Source organism: Canis lupus, chromosome 6 (genome assembly GCF_003254725.2).
Source record: "Canis lupus dingo isolate Sandy chromosome 6, ASM325472v2, whole genome shotgun sequence".
NCBI lineage: Eukaryota > Metazoa > Chordata > Mammalia > Carnivora > Canidae > Canis > Canis lupus.
The window spans coordinates 11,601,307-11,623,737 of NC_064248.1; the positions used below are offsets into that span (position 1 = coordinate 11,601,307).

The window sequence follows — 22,431 nt, forward strand, 5'->3', positions numbered from 1 at the left end:
GTAGCCTTAAACTCTGGCTATTTTGGCCAGTATCAGACAAAACTTGTACATGCAAAGCCAGAAGCAGGGAGCAAGAGTTCACGCCCTCAGGCATCACACTGCTGCCTTCCTGGCCCGAGGGAGGAGCTGTTCCTGGCAGGAACGGGACCTAGAGCGCACAGGGTGGATGCACAAAGGCTCGACCAGAGGGCAGATTCTAAGAACAGAGCCGTGGCCCAGCCCACTGAAACCTGACCGGTATTTTGTGGTTGGCTAGTTGATGTGTCTCTGTAAAAAGTTTAACATTTTTCTGTGTTTTTCTTCACATGTGCCCAGTAGTTAAACCGGACTTTTCTGTGACTTGAGGCACAAAAAGACACCTAAGGGTTAGAGGGGAAAATTCACATTCCCAGGACCATCATGCTTCTAACTGGTGGCAGAAGAGCCTCCAGTCTGGCTCCACATTGCAAACCGTCCAGGCAGGACACTGTCGCTCCATCAGCTACACTCTGGTTTTGACATGTATTTTATAAAGATTAAACATTTTACTTACAAAACATGATTACAATGATAGCAATGCATGTTTTGGGTCAAAAACACTCAGAGTATATAAAAACAGCACAGACCTGCTGCCCTGCACCTCAACATCCCTCTCCCCAGAAGGAGCTGCTGTAACCCCTGGGACCAAATCATTCCCTCAAATGTGTCAACACTCTGCTCTAAGCTGATCCATCATCTCGGAAACGCGAACCCAAACCACAGTGAGATACTGCCTCACACCTACTAGGATGGCTAGAAGAATCAAAAACCAGAAGGTACGTGTCCTTGAGCATGTGGAGAACATGCACCTTGTGCCCTGCTGGGAGGATGTCACATGGGGTAGCTCTGCAGGAAAATAGCTCGTGGTTCCTCAAAAAGTTAAACACAGCAGATACACAAGACCCAGCAATCCCACCTCCTCGGAGATTCCCTAAAGAACCAATAGGAGGAACTCAAACGGTAGTCTGTCCATCCCTGCTCCCAGCAACAGCGCTGACAGCAGTCCATTAGTGAACAAATGGATAAACCAAAGGTCATCTGTGCACAGTGGGATGTCAGCCAGACCAGGAAGGGGACTCTGACATGTGCTACGGCCTGGACTGAACTTGGGGACACTATGCTCAATGAAAGGACAAACAATTGCCTGATTCCACTTTTGTGAGTTCCCTAGAGCAAGCACATTGGGGTGTGGGCAGGGGGCACTAGAATGGAGGTGACCAGGGGCTGCGGGAGTGGAGGGAAAAGCTATTCCTTAATGGAGAAGGAGTTCATGTCCGGGATGATGAAAAAATTCTGAGTACAGATGGTGGTAACAGACACACAGCATTCTGAACTATCTGCCACCACTGAATGCATACTTACAAATGGTTACAATGATAAATATCATGTTACATAATTAAAAACCTTTTAAAACACAATTCTGCTCTAGGAAGGCTATTTCTGTCCCTTGAGGAGGAGCCTCCCCCACCCAACCAACACAGTAATAATGAAACGAGAACTTGTGTTGTGACATGGGCAGAGGAAACCTGCCAGACGACAGGGCAGTGCTGTGGGTGGCTGCCCCTCTGGGGGGCACAGGGCGGGAGGGCCTTGTGTGCTGGATGCTGCCCTGTACCTTGCTGAGAGGAGGTCACATGGTGTAGCTCTCTTTACCACATGGTGAAGCTTCTCTTCACAATATATTACTCCCATCAAGGGAAGAAGAGCATTCAACTGGGGTTCATAACTGTGTGGCCTCTGGCCGTCCCTTGATGGCTCTGAATCTGCTCCTTCCTCTTAAAAAACAAAAGCAGCCTCGAGAGGTTGCCATGAGAATTTCTACTAAAAGAACAAAAAGCCCTTACTTTGAACAGCACTTGGCACATGGTAGCTATCTATTGTAGGGTTAGCATTCACAGGAGAGATTCAGAGTTGGAAAAATCCTGACCCTTTTGAGCTTCTCCTTAATGGAACATTCCTGAACACACACCCCAGGGCTTGTACCTTGTGTGCCGAACAGTCTTGCACCCCACATTCTAAGCTGAGGGTCTCACTCTCCGCTGACAGGTCCGTGAGGATGTCCTACAAAGAGTACAAGGGAAGAAGCTGTTGGGATGGACTGTGCGTGGAGGTTGGGGGCAGGTCCCTCTGAAGGATGGCAGAGAGGGCCAGCATTCTGGGTCACACTGCTGAGGGAGGGAAACCCAGGTGGCCAGGAAGCTCCTGAGGGACCCAGAGTGTGTGTGTGTGGGGGGAACGACACGTGGCTAAGACACACTTTCTGCCTTCCCTCACTGCACACCTCTTCTAAGTACCCACGAAGGAGAGAGCCCTGTACCTAGGTTTTGAACAAAGCATGGTTCCTGTCCTCAAGGGGCTACCAACAGATCACTGAAACCTAAGGGAGGGTAAGAGATGCATCAGAGGGGGTATGTGTGCTGTAGGACAGGGGTGGCGGGTGGGGAGCTTCCTGGAGGAGGTGGCAGACTAAGCAGAGACTAAAGGAAAAACTTGCTCTCAGGAAACAGAAAGAGGTGGGCAATGCTCACCTAAGGGGCTGGCAGGACTCAAGGCAGAGCATCTGAGCAAAGAAGCACGGGATCCCTGGGTGGCGCAGCGGTTTGGCGCCTGCCTTTGGCCCAGGGCGCGATCCTGGAGACCCGGGATCGAATCCCACATCGGGCTCCCAGTGCATGGAGCCTGCTTCTCCCTCTGCCTGTGTCTCTGCCTCTCTCTCTCTCTCTCTCTCTGTGACTATCATAAATAAATTAAAAAAAAAAAAAATTAAAAAAGAAGCTGGCAATGGCCAGGCACATGGGTGCTAAGAGGGGCTGAGGGCAGAGCCCAAGAGGCGGGTGTATCCCCAGGACCCAGTACAGTTAACCTGCTGGGGGCGGGACTCCATAGCTAGACCCTGCAAAGCTCAAGGGGCCTTTGGGGCATTGGAGAACCACTGGCAAGCTGAGTGCAGGGTAGGAACTGGCAAGGCAGGCTGGGGTCAGGTCACAAAGCACCAACAGTGCTGTGATAAGACATATGAATTTTCTATTAAAAAGTAATGAGGGTGGGGTGCCTGGGCAGCTCAGTTGGTTAAGGGTCTGCCTTAGGCTTAGGTCCTGGATCCCAGGGTCCTGGCATTGAGCCCCCACATCAGGCTTCTGCTCAGCGGGGAGTCTGCTTCTCGCTCTCCCTCTGCCCCTCCTCCAGCTCACATGCTCTTTCTCTTAAATCCTTAAAAAAAAAAATGTAATGGGGGGCAAGGGAAGTTTCTAAGAAGCAGTGGTAACATCTGAAACATGTTCTAGAAAAAGTTCTCTGTGGACAGTATGAGGACTGACTGGGGAAGACCAGAGATAGGGACCAAGATAGAAAACTGCTTCCCTGGCCCAGGAAGGGGAGCAGGGCCACAATCAGAGCCGTAGCACCTCGAATTAGAGACAAGCAGAGAGACCTGAGGAGGAAGCCAGGAGACAAAGTGAGGACAACTCCACTGTTCCTTCAGGGGCCAACTGGGGGATGCTGCAGAATTACTAGAAACAGGACCTGGAGAAGGTGAGGCGTCCTGCTTTCTAGGTGCGGGGTCCTGGCTGCCACCCTGAGCTGCAAGCCCTCCGCTACAGCGGGTGAGGGCTCACACTGTGGTGTCTCAGTATGCTTTCCGGGTCAGCAAGGAAGTGAGAACCAGGAAATGAGACTGAAGAAGGGCCAAAAACAAACCAGACAGCATGACACAAAATCAGAGAGAAGCAGCCACCCAGTAGCTCCATGGGGCAGAGAAGCGGGGAGAGGCAGGCCTGAAGGCAGCTTGCTGGCTCTGGACGGACACATGGCTGGTCCCGAGGCCCCTGCAGGGAGAGCCAGGAGGGGAGGGGCAAGGGGAGCAGCTCAGGGGAGTCTAGTGGGAGCCTCTGGAGGAGCTCCTCGAGTGGGGAACCTAACCCTGATGGTTGTTTCTGGCATTTCTCACTTAAAAGGAAATGACTATTCATTTTTTTTCCAAAGGGAGAATTTCACAAGACTGGGCGGCTTCTGCATTTTCTACAACGGTGTTTTCTGCTGCTCTAACTGATGTGTCCTCTATCCTCATTTCCTATGGGCCTCCTGGCACCTGCAGCTCACTGTTCACCCCACCCCTTGTCCCCAGCCCCCGAGCATCAGGCTCCTTACCTGGAGAGACATGGTACCTCTCACAGCTACCACAACAGATTCTTTCCTATGGTCCAGGGCCACTAAGAAGGGGAGCTCATAGACCTGAAGGTGAGGGAAAGAAGCGTGAGGCCTTGACAGGGAGAGCGTGCAGCTATGGGGCCGTGTTAGGCCGGTCTGCCATCACTAACAGCTTGGCAACAGTTCTTCAACAGAAGGAGGGCTACATAACAACACAGGATGGTATCCCTATGAAGACTTCTGGCTCCAGCTAGTGTTAAGCCCACGTGGGGCCTAGAAGCCCCCCTGGAATAGTATGCAAATCGCAGTGTGTGCCTGTGCATGCGTGTGTGTCTACACATATTTTTGGGGGGCAAGAACTTATAACTTCCATCATTATCTTGAAGGATCCCGGGACCCTACAGAAGTTATGAAACACCGTTATTCTGACCTTGTCATGAAAGCTTATGTGAATGAAGTCCCTGTACTGCAGTCCTGTCGTATGCAGGATGGAGCCAAAATGACAGTGGAGCTGATCACCTCCAACCAAGTCATATTCTGTTGTCCTGTTTCTACAACTAAAAAATAGGCAAAGGCATTAGTTGCTGTACCACTTAGCAGATAATGTCAATCCCCACTGCCTTGTTTCCCCAGCAAACACAAGGACCAGAGTTCACAATTTTCAGGACTTACTCTGGCTACTGGAAAACTGCTCTATTTCTGTGCATAGTTTTTACTAAAGTTTTGACTTCTGGAATCATGTTACTGTTTTAAAATTCAAAAACTAGGGATCCCTGGGGGGCTCAGCAGTTTAGCACCTGCCTTTGGCCCGGGGAGTGATCCTGCAGTCCCGGGATCGAGTCCCACATCGGGCTCCCTGCATGGAGCCTGCTTCTCCTTCTGCCTGTGTCTCTGCCTCTCTCTCTCTCTCTCTTTATATGTCTATCATGAATAAATAAATACAATCTTAAAAAAAAAAAATTAGAAAACTAGGGCAGCCCAGGTGGCTCAGCAGTTTAGTGCCGCCTTCAGCCCAGGGCCTGATCCTGGAGTCCTAGGATCGAGTCCCACATCAGGCTCCCTGCATGGAGCCTGCTTCTCCCTCTGCCTGTGTCTCTGCCTCTCTCTCTTTCTCTGTGTCTCTCATGAATAAATTTTAAAAAATATTTTTTAAAATTCCGGAACTAAATTCTATTAAGAACAAGTGAGACTCTCAAATCTCCAGGAATGGGACAAACTGGCATCTTGTGCTTCCTGATATGATGGACTGAGAAGGGTATGGTATTCTTCCTGGCACATTCCTGCCAAAAAAAGGTAAACTCAACTTTAATCCAGAACAAACCATCAGGCAAATACAAATTGAGGGCCATTCACAAAATACCTAGATTGTCCTTTCAAAATGTCAAATTATGCAAGACAAGAAACTACCAATGTTCCAAACGGAAAAAGACTAGGGATGAGGGGCACCTGGGTGGCTCAGTGAAGCGTCTGCCTTTGGGTTGGGTCATGATCCTGGGGTCCTATGATTGAGCCCCTCCCTTAAGGGGCTCCCCGCTCAGCAGGAGTCTGCTTTTCCCTCTCCATCTGCTCCTCCCCCTGCTTAAAGACTAGGGATGCATGATAACCAACTGCAATGCATAAGCCTGAAGTAGAGGAAAAATTGCCATAAAGGATACTATTGGGACAACTGGAAAAATGTGAATACAAAATGTAAATGAGGTATTGCTTAATACTAGCTCTCCTGGCACACAACCATATCATAGTTATGTAAAAGGTCCTTGTTCTTAAGAAACAGAGGCTGAAACAGTTGGAAATAAGGGGCACGCCTCTGCCACTAAACTTCCAGTGGTTTGGGAGGAAGCAAGAGTGACACAGCATATGTGATTACAATGAGTCACAATTGGTGGCTCCAGATAAAGAATCTATGGGAGTTCTCAGCACTGTTCTGACAGTTTTGAAACATTTCAAAACAAAGTTTTTGGAAAGGAGAAACAGGATTATTCTTAGGATGAAGTGTGGGCACCATAGGAGTGACAAGCAGAAGGCGGGGGCCTCGGGCATGCCCACCTACCAGTCCCCACCAATCTTGCAGAGCCCTGTGAAGGGGTTCCGATAGATGTAGAGGGGCCATCCATAGGCCGCTGCTGCAAACTGCATGTAATGGTGACAATTTGCTAACTCTGCGTCCAAATCAGCTTCCTGGAATGGAAGAAAAAAAGCTTTTTGTTTCAGGGAACCCATTATGGACAAGATCATAACCTGGATTTGAACTCTTGACCTTCCTTTCCTCACAGAATAGACCTCTCGGCAGACTTTCACAAGGAAAACTGCTCCTTAAACACAGACTGAGACAGACCCCTCATTTAGAAGAATGCAGCAAGTATGGTGGAAAAAAATCCCTAATGACTTTCGTGCCTCATTCTGGAACGAGCCAGTGACTGTGCCAGAAGCACACGGGGAGAGCAGACCACTGGGCCCTTGTAACAATAAGTAAGCATGGAAGACCCGGGCGTCTATATGAGATGCAGAGAAATACATATATCCAGGTGCAACCTTCTCTTTCAGAAGCATGAACATCTGTGACAGGAAAACAACTCCAGAAAAACTCTGCTCCCTTGGTGCAGAGAAGAAAGCAAACACACCCAGGGAGAAACAGGCCCCATCCCAGAAAGAATTTTTGCTATGTAGACTTCAGTTGCCAATTTCCTAAAATAATGAAGTGGCCAGGAATGGGCTCCTTCAACCTGAGCTCCAGGTGAGGAGATGCCTCACCTGATGAGAGATACAACTAGCAGAAGCCACACATCAGATTCCAAGCCAACTGCTTCTGAAATTGTTGCTGGCTAGTTTTGTTTTTTTGAAGATGTATAAATAGGTATAAATGTCAAAACTTTACAACCCAACACAAAGGGGCTTACCTGGGGGGGCCCTGGGGAATGGCTGATCACCTCATCAGGCTCCTGGCCGTTCCTAATATTGTCTTGTTGCTGATGGAGAAGAGTGAGGCCTGCTGCAATGTCGCTGGGCACCAGATCGGTGTCCTGGATGAAAACAGCAGCTTGTCATGAAACTCATCAGATACTGCCCATTAGTTCCTTAAAACCCAGTTTAATACAGTTCACACATACACACACAGTTATGTGTAATGAGGCACCTTAGGGCAGCCCCGGTGGCGGAGCGGTTTAGCACCGCCTGCAGCCGAGGGCTTGATCCTGGAGACCCGGGATCGAGTCCCATGTCAGGCTCCCTGCATGGAGCCTGCTTCTCTCTCTGCCTGTGTCTCTGCCCAACGCCCCCACTTCTCTGAATAAATACATAAAAAATCTTAAAAAAAAAAAAAAAAAAAAAAGAGGCACCTTAAAAGTATTTTCAAGACTCCTACACGTTAGCTTAATGATTTTTACTGTCCTGCCCTCAGACAAATCCACCGGAGAAACAAATACTGCTGAGCTCTTATTTTCAAATTTCATTTCAAGTCACTTAACTACTTACTACTTCACATCTTTTGTATAGTTGGGAGCAAACGGATCAGTAAGCTCACCATCTTTGTAGTAATGGCCAATTTTAGCCCAAATTTAGACTCTTGCTCAAGATGTTGTGACTTTGTTCAGAGAGTTCCCAGTAGAGATTTAAGAGGCTCAACTTCTCACTGGCCGCAGCAAGCCTCCGAAAGAACCTCAAACTAGGGAAACAACAGAAAGGGTCTCATGCACCCAACTGTTTCTGTCTCCTTCAAGAGGATGCCTTGGCTGCCTCCAGGCACTTCCAGCTCATAGGGAAGGACCAGGCACTGACCACTCGGCCCCTGAGCTATCAGTTCTTCCATCTTAAGACCAGACCGAAGCACTCCTTTATGGTTAGTTTAGGGAGATGTGTGGTGGCCTGGTGCCAGCCTACAGGGCCAGCCCAGGGCCCTGCAGACACACCACATCCTCCCCCACAAAGAGGCAAGGAAGGACCAGCAGTGTGCAAGATGTCAGGAGAACTGCTCCCCCTTACCTAATCTCAATACTGAACACAACAGTTTACCAGAGAATATTACATAAAAACACTGGATGTGAAAGAAAATGAGTATTTTTTTTTTTTTATTTATGATAGGCACACAGTGAGAGAGAGAGAGGCAGAGACACAGGCAGAGGGAGAAGCAGGCTCCATGCACCGGGAGCCTGCTGTGGGATTCGATCCCGGGTCTCCAGGATCGCGCCCTGGGCCAAAGGCAGGCGCCAAACCGCTGCGCCACCCAGGGATCCCGAAAATGAATATTTTTAAATCACAGGAGAAACTGCTCTGGAACGAAAACACCTTCTGGCACTATAATGACATATTCAAACTCCCCTTCAAAAGTAGAATAATCTGGGATCCCTGGGTGGCGCAGCAGGTTTGGCGCCTGCCTTTGGCCCAGGGCGCGATCCTGGAGACCCGGGATCGAATCCCACATCGGGCTCCCGGTGCATGGAGCCTGCTTCTCCCTCTGCCTATGTCTCTGCCTCTCTCTCTCTCTCTCTCTCTCTCTGACTATCATAAATAAATTAAAAAAAACAAAAAAAACAAAAGTAGAATAATCTTAGGATGCCTGGGTGGCTCAGGAGTTGGGCACCTGCCTTCAGCTTAGGTTGTGATCCTGGGATCCAGGATCGAGTCCCATATCAGTCTCCCTGCATGGAGCCTGCTTCTCCCTCTGCCTGTGTCTCTGCCTCTCTCTTTGTGTCTCTCATGAATAAATAAATAAATCTTTAAAAAAAAAAAAAAGGAATAATCTCAACCCACCCCCACCCCCCAAAAAAACCCAGCAGAAGAATCTCTCATTTCTATCATGCTCTGACGTAGTAAACAAGGTCTGACTGATACCACCTCGGATGCAGGACACTGCCTGTGCCTGGCACCTGCAGAAGACCAGCTGGATGGAGGACACGGGATTCAGACAACTGGCAAATCATCCCCAAAATATCTGGGTTCCATTATTTAACTCCTTAAAAACAACTTAAAATCTGGACAATGTAATGGACAGGTAGCAACACCCAGACGCATCACCCAGAGAGACAGGGTCAGTAAGAGCAGGGCTAATGCTCCCTAGGGTCTCCCCGACTCTGCCACACCACAGACTACACATGTGCGAGAGGTATTTTACATGAACAGGGGATTAGCTCCAAACAGATGATTCATCTTAACATGACATTTACTTAGGAAAAAGAGACGAAAGCAGACCCCTTCAGCTTACTGAAAAGTAGGTTGAGAAAAGCTCTGCCGTACTCGAAAAAGCAACTCGAGTATGGTCGTCATTCCCAACGCAACAGCACAGGAACTTGATTCTGGTTTCCCACACGCTGGTAGCTGCTGTCTTGAGGCCACTGAATAGCTGGCTCGACTCATGACTGTCCAAGTGATTGGGGCCAGCAGAGGGATAGGGAGCCATTTTCCCCCCAAGGGGGTCAAACACAACGATGATGGTGACCACAGTGGAAATGATGATGATCCAGCTGCAAAAGAGAGAGAGAGAGGGTGTGATGACCTTGGATCCCACATGCAGACTCAGGAGCCATGGTTCCCTCTTCAGGGTTCAGTTTTTTCATCTGTACAGCTGTGGCTCTCAATACCTAGGAAAATGTGGATCTCCTAGAACCAGGCTGAGGTAAGCAATTTGTTTCTTCTAGAAAGTTCTTTATGAGCCCATGGCTGATCCAGGCCCCCCCAAAATCAGAGCCTTAGAAGTGAATACCACAAAAAAAAGGAGGTGCCTGGTAGGCAGTTGTAGCCCAGGCATGTGTATAGCTGGAACCTGCTCTCCATGGTCCACTCACCACAACCCAAGCCCTCAACTCCTCAGGGCCTTGGAGTTCTTCTCGGTAAAACCAAAAGAACTTTGCCACATTATGGGATACTCTGATGGCTCTTTTATGCACATGTGTAAGTATTTCTAGATTGTCCCCAGTGTGCCAGGCCCTGTGGTTCATGAATGCGTGTACCTCGGGAAGATGCATCTCTGCAAAGGGCCTCTGCTGTCCCTGAGTGTGTGGCACGGGAAGGGCAGTGTCAGCACGAGTGTCCAGAAGGGAAAGTAACTAGATCGGTTCTAATCCCGAGTCCTGTGCATGAGTCCCTGTCACAGTTCCTGCCTGATACCATGTTTCTTCTCATCCTGCCTTCAGTTTTTGCCTTTGATCCGGTCTTCGGGTTTTCTTCCTTCTTATAATAGAATGGATGGAATGCAGAAGAATAAGAACCAGCAAGAAAGAAAATGACAACAGATGCATAATGATGTGGGCTATCTTCAGTGACTCAGAAAGGTCTTTTTCCTTATACCTCAAATGCATCTGAGACAAGAAATGGAAAGAGAAGACGGAATGCCTCACCTGATGACAACGGTGGCAATGATACCGTTCACCACCGTCTTGTCACACTGAACGTCGTCTGCTATCCAGGCAGCCCCCAGAGAAGCCCAGACCATTTCCGGCAGAAAGAGCGCTAGGCGGATGTAAAGCAGTTTGGACATAGATTTCCGTGGCCCAGGATTGCAGATGGTTCCTGAAACACAGAAGATACTCAATCTAGCACCCAGCTCCCTCAGAGACTTCCCTTCCACAGAACAGTGCATAGAGCATCTGTTAGTACTGGAGGCATGTCTGGCAGCTTCTACTTGTAATTGGAAATCAATGTGTAAGGCTAAGAGCAAGTGACCAAGTGATGATGGAAAGAGGACAAAAAGCCTCAGATTCATTTCCTAGAAATGACAAGGGTTTCAAGATATTTCAAGGTTCTAGCCAGGATGATGATATACTCATTGTCTAAACTGGGACACTTCTGAGAGAAGAAGGAGGTGTTAATAATTATGCTGGGACAACCGGCACACAACACAGCTGTCCTGGGCCAACAGACATACACGGTCACCTGAGTTTTAGAAAATAACTCCCCCATCTGCCTGAGACCTATGGTGTTCAGGCACCATCTGAAAGACTTATACCCATTATTCCGCAATCCTCACGACTCTAAAGATAGTCACTATCCCATTTTACAAATAAGGAAACTGAGGCTAAGAGCTTAGTAACTGCTTTCTAAAACATAACCCAGGGGGTGCCTCGGTGGCACAGTCAATTAAACCTCCCACTCTTGATTTCAGCTCAGGTCATGATCTCAGGGTCGTAAGACCAAGCCCTGAGTCGGGCTCTGCACTCAGCGGAGAGTCTGCTGAGATTCTCTCTCCCTCTCCCCAAATTCTCTCTCTCAGATAAATAAATAAAATCTTAAAAGAAACAAAACAAAAACAAAACACAATCCAGGTCTGCATGGTCCCGGCTTCTCTGTCTCACCAATGTCTGCACTTTTGGGACATGAAAAATTCTGACATGTGAGAACACTTACAGCCTAATGTGCAGGCGGAACCTTTTTACCTTGTGTCTCAAACAAACCCAAGTATCCGTAGAGGTCCGTGTGCTATAATTCCTGATGTAAAACATCAACCCTCTCCCTCTGAGAAAAAGTTGTGATAAATACCAATTTAAGCAATATAAAAATACCACGATTAAAACAAAAATACTGGAAACAAACTCCAAAACAGTGAATGAAGACAATCTAAAATGTAAAGAATGATTTGATGAGGAAACAGCTTTTATGTTCCAAAAAATCACCTTCCATTAGGATGGATTACTTAGAGTCACACTTTAAAATTTTTTTTTTTTTTTTTTAGATTTTATTTATTTATTCATGAGAGACACAGAGAGAGAGAGGCAGAGACACAGGCGGAGGGAGAAGCAGGCTCCATGCAGGGAGCCCGACGCGGGACTCGATCCTGGATCTCCAGGATCACGCCCTGGGCTGAAGGCGGCGCCAAACCGCTAAGCCACCCAGGCTGCCCCACACTTTAAAATGTTAAGACACTATCCAGCCTCAGTTTGGGCACAAAGTCAAAATTCAAGGCAACCAAAACAGCACATTCTCTCTGAGGGGCAAAGAGCACACGCTCTATTTGGGGTCTGCTGCTAATAATAGTGGCTAACCCAAAAAAACAGAAACACCATCTGGATGGCTCCAAAGTAAGGAATGAGGCCCTGACAAGCACCTGGGCCTGATACTCGGTGAATGAAATAAAGATGGAAATAAGAAAGCAGAAAATGGAGTTCTGGGTAGGATTCCAAAAAGAAATCAAGATACTGAAAAACTCTCCCTTGTATAGTCATACCCACCTCTGAAAACACTGTTATTTTATTTAGAGAAGAGACCTTCCTCCCAAGACAAAGTGTGACTCCTGTGGGCGCTGTGATACTGAGGCCCCATAATTAATGAGTAGAACTTCCTCCCTGAATGCAAGGTCTTCAGCATAGCCTTGGTCTGCATCAGGCAGAACCATTTACACAAAGATCACAAAAGGAAGGCCTGTGTCACAGTTCTTTGGTTCAACACCTCAACACACTGCAGCAATCTTCTCCAATGTGAGATAAACAATGAGCTCCCAATACAAATACAGAGGAGATGCAAGGAAATGTCTTACAGTCAGGATCAAACACAGTGAACGGCACACCCTGGAGTTTGAGGGCGTGTCTTTTGCTGCCATCAAAACATGGTAGTCATGAGGCTGGACGTTCCCTAATTAAACCTCCCATATGGTAGAAACAGTACGATTTCACCAGGGAGGTTCTCAAATCAAAACTAGAAACTACCACAATATCAAGATTCTTTTTTTTTTTTTAAGATTTTATTTATTTATTCATGAGAGACAGAGAGAGGAAGAGAGAGAAGCAGGCTCCATGCAGGGAGCCTGACGTGGGACTCAATCCTGGACTCCAGTATCATGCCCTGGGCCAAAGGCAGGCACTCAACTGTTGAGCCACCCAGGTGTCCCACAGCCTCACCAACCAAATGTATTATGTGAATCTTTGCTATTTTGACTGAGGCTGCACATTTTTCATACTTAAAAAAGCCATTTATATTTATTTTACCATTTGTGATCTTTGCCCATTTTTCTACTGATGGTTGGTCTTTTCCTTACCTATGACAGAACCCCATTATATATGAAAAAGATTGGCTCTTAGTTACAATTCTTCCCATGCCTTTTTTTTTTTTTTACTTTATGGCATTTTCATTGAAATTTACTTAATATTTTTAATAAGGCATATGAGATTTATAACAAACTGATATTTAAACTAATATGATTCATAAAATACTGTTTTTAATTCAGTCATAGTATCTGTAGCCACAAGTAACAAAAGGTGTACAAAGAGGAAGGCCCTGGGACCTCCTGCACTGGCTTCGGGACTGGATAGACAGGCATCACAGATCTCTTGTCTCTCACAGCTCTGCCCTCTTCAGTCAGCTCATCCTGGCTGTGAGAGGAAATACACCAGGAATTCAGCAGTTCATCCCTCTGCAGAATCACCCAGAATGAAAACAGTGTCTTGTTTTGGTTATTTCCTAGAGGAGCAAGGAAAAGACTCCCCCAGAACTTTCTGGAAAACTCCTGAATTTCACTGGCTCAAACTGGGTCACACAACTATTCCTGAACCAATCACTGACACATGAGGATCATTCCTGAGCTGGGTGGAGAGTTGGCTTCTCTGACACCATATTTCACATGTGAGGGGCGGGGGAATGTCCCAAATAAAACTGGGTTCTGTCTGGAAGAGGCCACTGGGTAGGCAACCCACCCAGAACACACAAAGCTGGCACAGAATGCCTAACACATACTGTCAGATGTTTTCTGAGCTCTGGCTGGGAGTATGAGATGGTGCAGGCATTAGGCAAGTGCTTAGGAGAGGAGCCTCAGTGAACATGGCCAGCCACTACAGGGTGTGAATGTGCCCTGATATCACCAAAAATATCTAAAGAAAAACACTAAAGGGAAAAAAAAGCTTATATTCCCGCTTCAAATCTGAACCCATTATTTCAGTGGCACACTTGGTCTCCTAACCAGAACAGGACATGAAAACAGAGGACCAATAAATGAGATGATGCCACCGCTAAAGGGACACCAACCTAAATACTTCATCTTTCAGAAACTCAGACTTCATTAAAAAGCTCCATAGTGGGATGCCTGGGTGACTCAGCGGTTGAGCATCTGTCTTTGGCTTGGGGCATGATCCCCATCCCAAGATCGAGTCCCACATTGGGCTCCCTGCATGGAGCCTGCTTCTCCCTCTATGTCTCTGCCTCTCTGTCTCTCATGAATAAATAAATAAAATCTTAAAAAAAAAAACTCCATAGTTCGAGGGTACATGGCTGGCTCAGTCAGTAGAGCATGTAACTCTTGATCTCGGGGTCATGAGTCCCATGTTGGTCACAGTTTGTTTGTTTGTTTATTTTAAAGATTTCTTATTTATTTATTCATGATAGACTTAGAGAGAGAGAGGCAGAGACACAGGCAAAGGGAGAAGCAGGCTCCATACCGGGAGCCCGACGTGGGACTCGATCGTGGGACTCCAGGATCGCGCCCTGGGCCGAAGGCAGGCGCTAAACCGCTGAGCCACCCAGGGATCCCCTATTTATTTATTTTTTTAAAGATTTTATTTATTTATTCATGAAAGACCCATAGAGAGAGAGAGAGACTGAGAGAGAGAGAGAGAGAGAGAGGCAGAGACACAGGCGGAGGGAGAAGCAGGCTCCATGCAGGGAGCCCGACGTGGGACTCAATCCCAGGTCTCCAGGATCAGACCCTGGGCTGAAGGCAGCGCTGAACCGCTGAGCCACCTGGGCTGCCCTAGAGTTTACTTTAAAAAGACAAAACAGGGATCCCTGGGTGGCGCAGCAGTTTGGCGCCTGCCTTTGGCCCAGGGCGCGATCCTGGAGACCCGGGATCGAATCCCACATCGGGCTCCCGGTGCATGGAGCCTGCTTCTCCCTCTGCCTGTGTCTCTGCCTCTCTCTCTCTCTCTGTGACTATCATAAATAAATAAAAAAATTAAAAAAAAAAAAAAAAAGACAAAACAGGGTTCTTGGGTGGCTCGGTCAAGTAAGGGTCCGACTACTGGTTTCAGCTCAGGGCATGATCTCAGGGTCATGAGGTTGAGCCCCTGCATCAGGCTCCGTGCTCAGTGCAGAGTCTGCTTGGGATTCTATCTCTCCCTTTGCCCCCCCACTACCACTCACACTCTCTAAAAAACACCACCACACTACAACCACAACTCCACAGTGGTAAAGCCACACAGCGGGCACTGGCACACCACAAAACTGGGGCCTTCCTTGCTCTAGACATTTGTTCATGCATTCATGTTTCCAGGGGCATGCTAAAATACACAGAGCTCTCTTTTCCATACATTTCTCTGTAAGCAGGCACAAGCCACTCTTCCCAGTTTTCCAAAACCCTGTGGTGTTTCCCATGAAACACTTGGCCACTAACATTTCTCTATCACTCCCCATGAGCTATCCCCATCTTTTAAGTTGCAGATTGTCATTCCAAAGCATTAAGATCATGCCACCCAGTATATCAACTATTCCCTCCCAGTACTTTTACCATCTCCTGGAGTGTGTAAACATGCCATCCATAGCCCCACTCAAGCAATGGTGAAATGTGCTGGAGGGCAGCATGGTGTTCAGCCCTGCCTCTGATCAAGGTTTTAGTTACTAACACACTACCATGCTCAGCTCATCCTATGAACCTGAGCACTCATACAAGGAAGGCCCCCAACATTTGCAGTGAAGTGACTACAGAAAACTGTAACATGTAGAAGACAATAGTTATTAAGAATAGATGGAACTGGGATCCCTGGGTGGCGCAGCGGTTTGGCACCTGCCCCTGGCCCAGGGCGCGATCCTGGAGACCCGGGATTGAATCCCACATTGGGCTCCCGGTGCATGAAGCCTGCTTCTCCCTCTGCCTGTGTCTCTGCCTCTCTCTCTCTGTGTGACTATCATAAATAAATAAAATTAAAAAAAAAAAAAAAAGAATAGATGGAACTGTTACAACTCATTAATAAAGAGGACAAATAACCCAACTTAAAATAGGCCAAAGGATCTTAGTACACACATCGCCAAAGATGATATAAGAATGGCCAGTAAGCAGATGAGAGGATGCGCATCAAGGATACTAATGAGACACACCAGGATGGCTAAGATCAGAAATTGGACAATGTTAAGTATTGCCAAGGGTGTAGAGACACTGAAATTATAAACTGAAAGAAAGACAGTGTAGCTGCTTGGAAACCGGTTTGGCAGTTCCCCAAAATGTTAAACATAAGGTTACCAAATGATCTAGCAATTCCATGCCTCCACATATATCCAAGAGAAGTGGAAACTTGTCCATACTAAAACACCTGTGTGAAAGTTCATAGTAGCACTATTTGTAACAGCCCCAAAATGTAATAACCCTAAATGTTCAACTACTGACAAATGGATAAGCAAAATGTGGCAAATCCATTCAACGTAATTTTTAAATTTTTAAAATTTCTTTGAGAGCAAGCGAGCACGAACAGTGTGTGTGGGGGGGGTTACAGAAAGAGAAAGAGAGAGAAGCAGACTCCCCACAGCCTGACATAGGGCTTGATCCCAGGACCCTGGATCATGACCTGAGCAGGAGGCAGAAGCTTAACCGGCTGAGCCCCCAGACGCCCCCCATTCAATGTATTACTGAGTCGTAAGAGGAATGAAGAGCTGACACACACTAAAATGTGCATAAACCTTGAAAACATCATGATAAGCTTAAGAGGCCAGACCAAATGGCCACATAGTGGATGATTCCAACTGTATGAGCCAGAATAGGCAGATCTATAGAGAGAAAGATTAGTGGATGGCTAGGACTGAGGAAACTGGGGGGTAATGGGGAGTGATCCCTCATGGGTATAGGATTTCTTTTGGGGGTGATGAAAATGTACTAGAATTGCGGTGATGGCTGTGTAATTCTGTGAATATACTAAAAATTCACAGACTTGTTACACTCTAAATGGGTGAACTGTATGGTATTTGAATTATATGTCAATAAATTCCTATCCTTTACCTTTCATGCTGACACACACGATGGCAGACACTGTACATATAATAACTGCCAAGAGAACGATAAGAACGATCAAGTAACTGCTGAGCAGAACTCCACCTGCACAGTCCAGCTTCCCTCTGTGCATGAGATACAAAGTCAAAATGCCAATCCACCTGCCAAGAGATAGGGAGGGTCAGAAATGGAAACCAGGGAACTACATCATAAAACATTACAAAAAGAAAGAAAAGGAGTTAATATTTAAACAAAAAAAATCTTAAAGGAGTTAATATTTCCCAAAACAAGGTGAAGTTTGCTTTCAAATACAATTTTCTTCAATAAAAGATCTACTAAAACAAAAATAAAAGATTAGAGTATGACTTTTTAAAAAAAAAACTGAACTTTAAAAAAAAAAAACTGAACTTTATACTTCCTATGCTTACATGATTGTTCCTTTTTTATTCCTGCTGTAGTTCCTAAGAGGCACTGAATGCCATAAGCAAGCAAATATAATGTGAGCTGCTGAAAAAAAGCACAGCCCCACAGGACTCAGAAATATGCGAGCGTAAATCAACAAAATACATGCTTGCTAAATTATTAACAAGATAATGTTTACTCCTGGGGACAAACAAGAAATTGACAAACACACATTGTAATCTGCTGTGTGTAATACAAAAAAATAAAAAATAAAAAAAAACAGGAGGTGGGAATCAAGTTATGCCAAGATGTTCCATAGTGAACAGTGATGAACTTGCAAGGCCACATACTGCCGACTTCTTTATTTTGTAATTCAGTGCGGAATAAGGAAAGAGCACCAAGCAATGCAAAGTAACAGTGATGGATCACTGGAGGTGTTTCACCAAAGGGCAGAGCACCGCTGTATTAAGGATTCGAGCCCAGGGGTGGAATCTGGGCTCTATTAGGAGACTGGGTCTGGAGACAAATAGTGGGAAATGATCTCGGAGAGACGTGGCTCTTAAAACTATGAAATTACGGAGGGGTCTCTTCCAATATTCCTTTGCCCTCAAGAATCCACTCTTCAGTAACAGAGGTGCTGTATTATTCTCTGCTCACACTCTCTGGGAGCAGACTTGAGGCGCCCAATTCACTGCCCATCGGTTGCACGCTTTGTGCCAGGCCTGGCTGCTCCCCAGGGAATTCAGCCGCCACCGGTACAGAAGGCTACTATTTCCCATCCTTTCCTCTGGCGGACACCAGATGCCCTGTGTTTCCATGCCGAGCGCCGTAATGATGCAAGTGCCTGCTCTTGGCTCGGGGAAGCCGATCCCGAGGCCACGGCCATGGGTCGGCGACCACGTCCTGGAGGCTCCCGGGGCCAGGCCCCTCAGTGCCGCAAGCGGCGGGGGCCCAAACAGGGGACCCCGGGCCCGGCCTCCCCGCTCCGGCCTCAGTGTGCCCTCCGAGAAAAGGGGAGAGCAGAGCGGCAGGACGCCGGTCCTCGTAGGTCTCGCGCGGTAGAGAGGCCCGCACAGGAGAACGTGGGCACCGCGTGGGCGCGCACAGAGCCGGAGACACGGCCACTCCAACCCGCTCCGTCTGCGTCCCCCCAGCTCCCAGCCGCCCGCCCGGCAGCCCGCACAGCCTGCCGCCCTTACCACACCACTCTCAGGGACAGCTCGAAGAACCCCGGGAAGACCAGGTCGTCGCTGGCGATGGCCCAGCGCCGACCGAACAGCACCATCCCCGGCATGGCGGAGGTCCCGCTGCCCGGCCTCGGGGCGGCCGCCGCGCGCCGCTGGCCCTTTAGAGCCCCACTCCCTTCGGAACCCAAAGCCAAACTGACTGCGACTCCGCGCAGGCGCGAGCGAGGGTCGGGCCCGGCGCACGCGCACTGAGTCCCCGCGCCGCCGTGGGGCCCTCCGCGCCTGCGCAGAGACGCTGACCCTGACGGGGCCGGCGCGGGTGGTCTTGCCAGCTGTCTTTCACGTGTGCAAAGTCCGTTCTAATAATATTCGCGTTTTGTAGATAAGGATTCTTCCGGGCCGGGAGGAATGAGCACACCTAGAGATCTACGGATGTTAATGGCGGAACTGGGGCTGCTCTCAGTTCACCCAGGCCTCAGATCAAGTGTCCCCCTCTCAAAGAGACCTTCCCTGGCCACCCTCCCTGAACAGCACATCCACCTGTTCCCATTCCCTTACTCTGCTTCAGTTTTCCTCCTAATATTTGATCGCTCCCTGACATTATACTGCGTTTGTACCTCTTTCCTCCCACCTTAGAGTGTAAATTGCATGAGCAATTTACTTCGTCCATCTTGTTTTACTGCTACGCTCAGAATAGAGCACACTACCGGATATTTGATGAAATCATACAGGGAATTATAAGTGGGGAAGTTACAAGGTTTCTATAGAAAAAGAGAACTAGGGATCCCTGGGTGGCGCGGCGGTTTGGCGCCTGCCTTTGGCCCAGGGCGTGATCCTGGAGACCCGGAATCGAGTCCCACCTCGGGCTCCCTGCATGGGGCCTGCTTCTGTCTCTGCCTCTCTCTCTCTCTGTGACTATCATTAAAAAAATATATATATATATAAATATATATATATATTAGAAAAAAGAAAAAGAGAACTATTCATTACAAAATAAATATTTTGGAGGCACTTGGTGTGGCCAGAAGTGACCCAATCAGAGAGGTCAGGGAAGACTTCCCTGGAGAAGATACTAAAACAAAATCGGAAGGAAGAGTAGGAATTCAGTGGAAGAGAGTGATTTAGAAGTTAGAGGGCTGTGCCTATGATCTGAATATTCCCAAATGTGGTAATAGTTCCCCTTTTGAAAACAGGATTTGTAAGGCTTAGCAATAAGATTATTCTTCTAAAAAAAAAAAAAAAAAAAAAAAAGATTATTCTTCTATATAAGCTTTTGTTAGTAAAGATACTGATGACTTAATGTTATGAACAATAACAACCCACAAAACTATAATTTCAAAGAGGTAGTATATGCATTAAAAAAAGAAAATGTTTTGTATAATTCTTTTTTTTTTTAGATTTATTTATTTATGGGGGGGAGGGGCAGAGGGAGAGAAAATCCAAGCAGACTCTGTGCTGAGTGCAGAGCCCAACACAGGGCTTAATCTGACAGGCCTGAGATCATCCCTGAGCTGAAACCAAGAGTTGAACACTTCACCAACGGTGCCAGCCAGGCGCCCCTGTATTTTGTGTAGTTCTGATCGTCTGCAAATATGTTCTGCCATTTCCGTGTAACATTAGTCCATTGGTTGAGTTAAAGCTATTTAAAACATTGTTCCTTTATGTGGGTATCTCATACAAAGAATATCCTTAGACAAGTTTTTCTACTATTAAAAATAGCTCTTTTTAAAAATATTTTATCTATTCATGAGAAACAAAGAGAGGAGAGAGAGGCAGAGACACAGGCAGAGGGAGAAGCAGGCTCCATGCAGAGAGCCTGATGTGGGACTCAATCCCAGGTCTCCAGTAACACACCATGGGCTGAAGGCTGTGCTAAACCACTGAGCCACCCAGGCTGCCCCTAAAAATAGCTTTTAAAAAAATAGATCCGGGACACCTGGGTGGCTCAGCGATTGAGCATCTGCCTTTGGCCCAGGGCGTGATCCTGGAGTCCTGGGATCGAGTCCGGCATCCAGCTCCCTGCATGGAGCCTGCTTCTCTCTGCCTGTGTCTCTACCTCTCTGTGTGTGTCTCTCTCAAGAATAAATAAAACCTTTTAAAAATAAATAAATAAATAAATAAATAAATAGGTCCTTGGGACACCTGGGTGGCTCTGTGGCTGAGCACCTGCCTTTGGCTCAGGTGTAACACTGGGGTCCTGGGATCAAGTCCCACATCGGGCTCCCAGTGGGGAGCCTGCTTCTCCCTCTGCCTCGGTCTCTGCCTCTCTATCTGTCATGAATAAATAAAATCTTTAAAAAATCTTTTTAAAAGATTTATCTTTATAAATACAGTTCCTTGAACATCGTAGAGATTAGAGATGCCAATCCCACACAACTGAAAATCTGAGTATAACTTTTGACTTGCCTGAAATTTAACCAATAGCTTACTGGTGACCAGAACTCTCATCGATAAGTTAACACATATTTTCTATGTCATGTATTATATACTGTATTCTTACAATAAAGTAAGCTAGAGAAAAGAAAATATTAAGAAACCCATAAGGAAAATACATTTATAGTTCTGTATTGTATTTATCGAAAATAATCTGTGTGTAAGTGGCCCCATGCAGTACAAACCCATGTTGTTCAGGGTCAACTGTATTTCCTCTTTCTAAAATGAAATATCAGGGCAGCCCGGGTGGCTCAGCGGTTTAGCACTGCCTTCCGCCCAGGGCCTGATCCTGGAGACCCGGGATCAAGTCCCACGTCGGGCTCCCTGCATGGAGCCTGCTTGTGTCTCTGCCTCTCTCTCTCTCTCATTAATAAATAAAATCTTAAAAAAAAAAGAAAAAAAAAAGAAATATCCAAGTCATAGCACAGCCCTTGAAAAGGTAAATGGGCCATCATGACTTTTTAAAAAATATTATTTATTTATTCATGAGAGACAGAGGCAGACACAGGGAGAGGGAGAAGCAGGCTTCCAATGGGAAGCCTGATGCAGGACTCAATCCCAGGACCCCAGGATCACATCCTAAGCCAAAGGCAGACGCTCAACCACTGAGCCACCCAGGTGTCCCAGGACTTTTTTTGAAATGATAAAAATTTTCAGATACAGAGATTCCTGACACCTAAGGAGCTACCATCTAGCTGTAACAAGGGATAACATCCCACCATATTTGCTCCATCTTGAATTTTGAAGAAAATAAAAAATCTTTGATATCCTTCTCTGCTTGTTCTTTCAAGCAGAGTTAATTTCACTATTTGCAAAGTATAGTATTTTTCACTTTCCTGTTAACTTGGAGCAACTGTGATCTTTAATCTTTCATTTTTCCAAATCAATTGGTTCATTTTCTCCCTTTAGCATTTAATTTTCTTCGAGTAAATGTCTGTGTCCTGTAAAATTAATATCCTTGCATTGAGTCCTCAGATGGTGGGGGGTGGGCAGTGTCAGCCAGGTGACCTTTCAGGAAGTTCCATAGTTGTTTTTCTAAGCTCTTCTTTACAGCCCTGGGATCTTCAATCCTCAGAATTCAAAGTAAATGAGGGAATTTTTCATTGTAGGGCACACCAGTTCTCCTGTTACCTAGCCATGTATCTGTGTTAGATCCCTTATCAGAGGAATAAACACATTCCGTATTTTCATTCTGTTTTGGTAACAGAGTCAAGTGTAGTGTAGCACTTGCCCAAAGACTCTCACCGTTTTTTGTTTTTAAGATTTCATTTATTCATGACAGACACACACACACAGAGAGGCAGAGACACAGGCAGGCTCCATGCAGGGAGGATACTGGCCGAAGGCGGCGCTAAACTG

At 46.8% G+C, this 22,431-nt stretch overlaps 1 protein-coding gene across 2 annotated transcripts in view; it reads right to left on the reverse strand.

Moving 5' to 3' along the window:
• The window catches only part of DAGLB (diacylglycerol lipase beta), a 32,746-nt gene extending 13,884 nt beyond the window's left edge, over positions 1-18,862 (reverse strand). The window contains exons 1-9 of one of the 2 annotated variants that reach the window (XM_025426239.3): positions 18,652-18,862; positions 17,060-17,211; positions 10,494-10,665; positions 9,362-9,620; positions 7,062-7,184; positions 6,215-6,342; positions 4,595-4,721; positions 4,165-4,248; positions 2,002-2,079 (exon numbers count right to left, since the gene is read on the reverse strand). In XM_025426239.3, the coding sequence (XP_025282024.1) occupies positions 2,002-2,079; positions 4,165-4,248; positions 4,595-4,721; positions 6,215-6,342; positions 7,062-7,184; positions 9,362-9,620; positions 10,494-10,665; positions 17,060-17,211; positions 18,652-18,746 (1,218 nt within the window). In that variant the 5' untranslated portion in view covers positions 18,747-18,862. The remainder of the gene's footprint in view (positions 1-2,001; positions 2,080-4,164; positions 4,249-4,594; positions 4,722-6,214; positions 6,343-7,061; positions 7,185-9,361; positions 9,621-10,493; positions 10,666-17,059; positions 17,212-18,651) is intronic. The other variant, XM_025426240.3, reaches the window with a different exon arrangement.
• Positions 18,863-22,431: the final 3,569 nt, after the last annotated feature.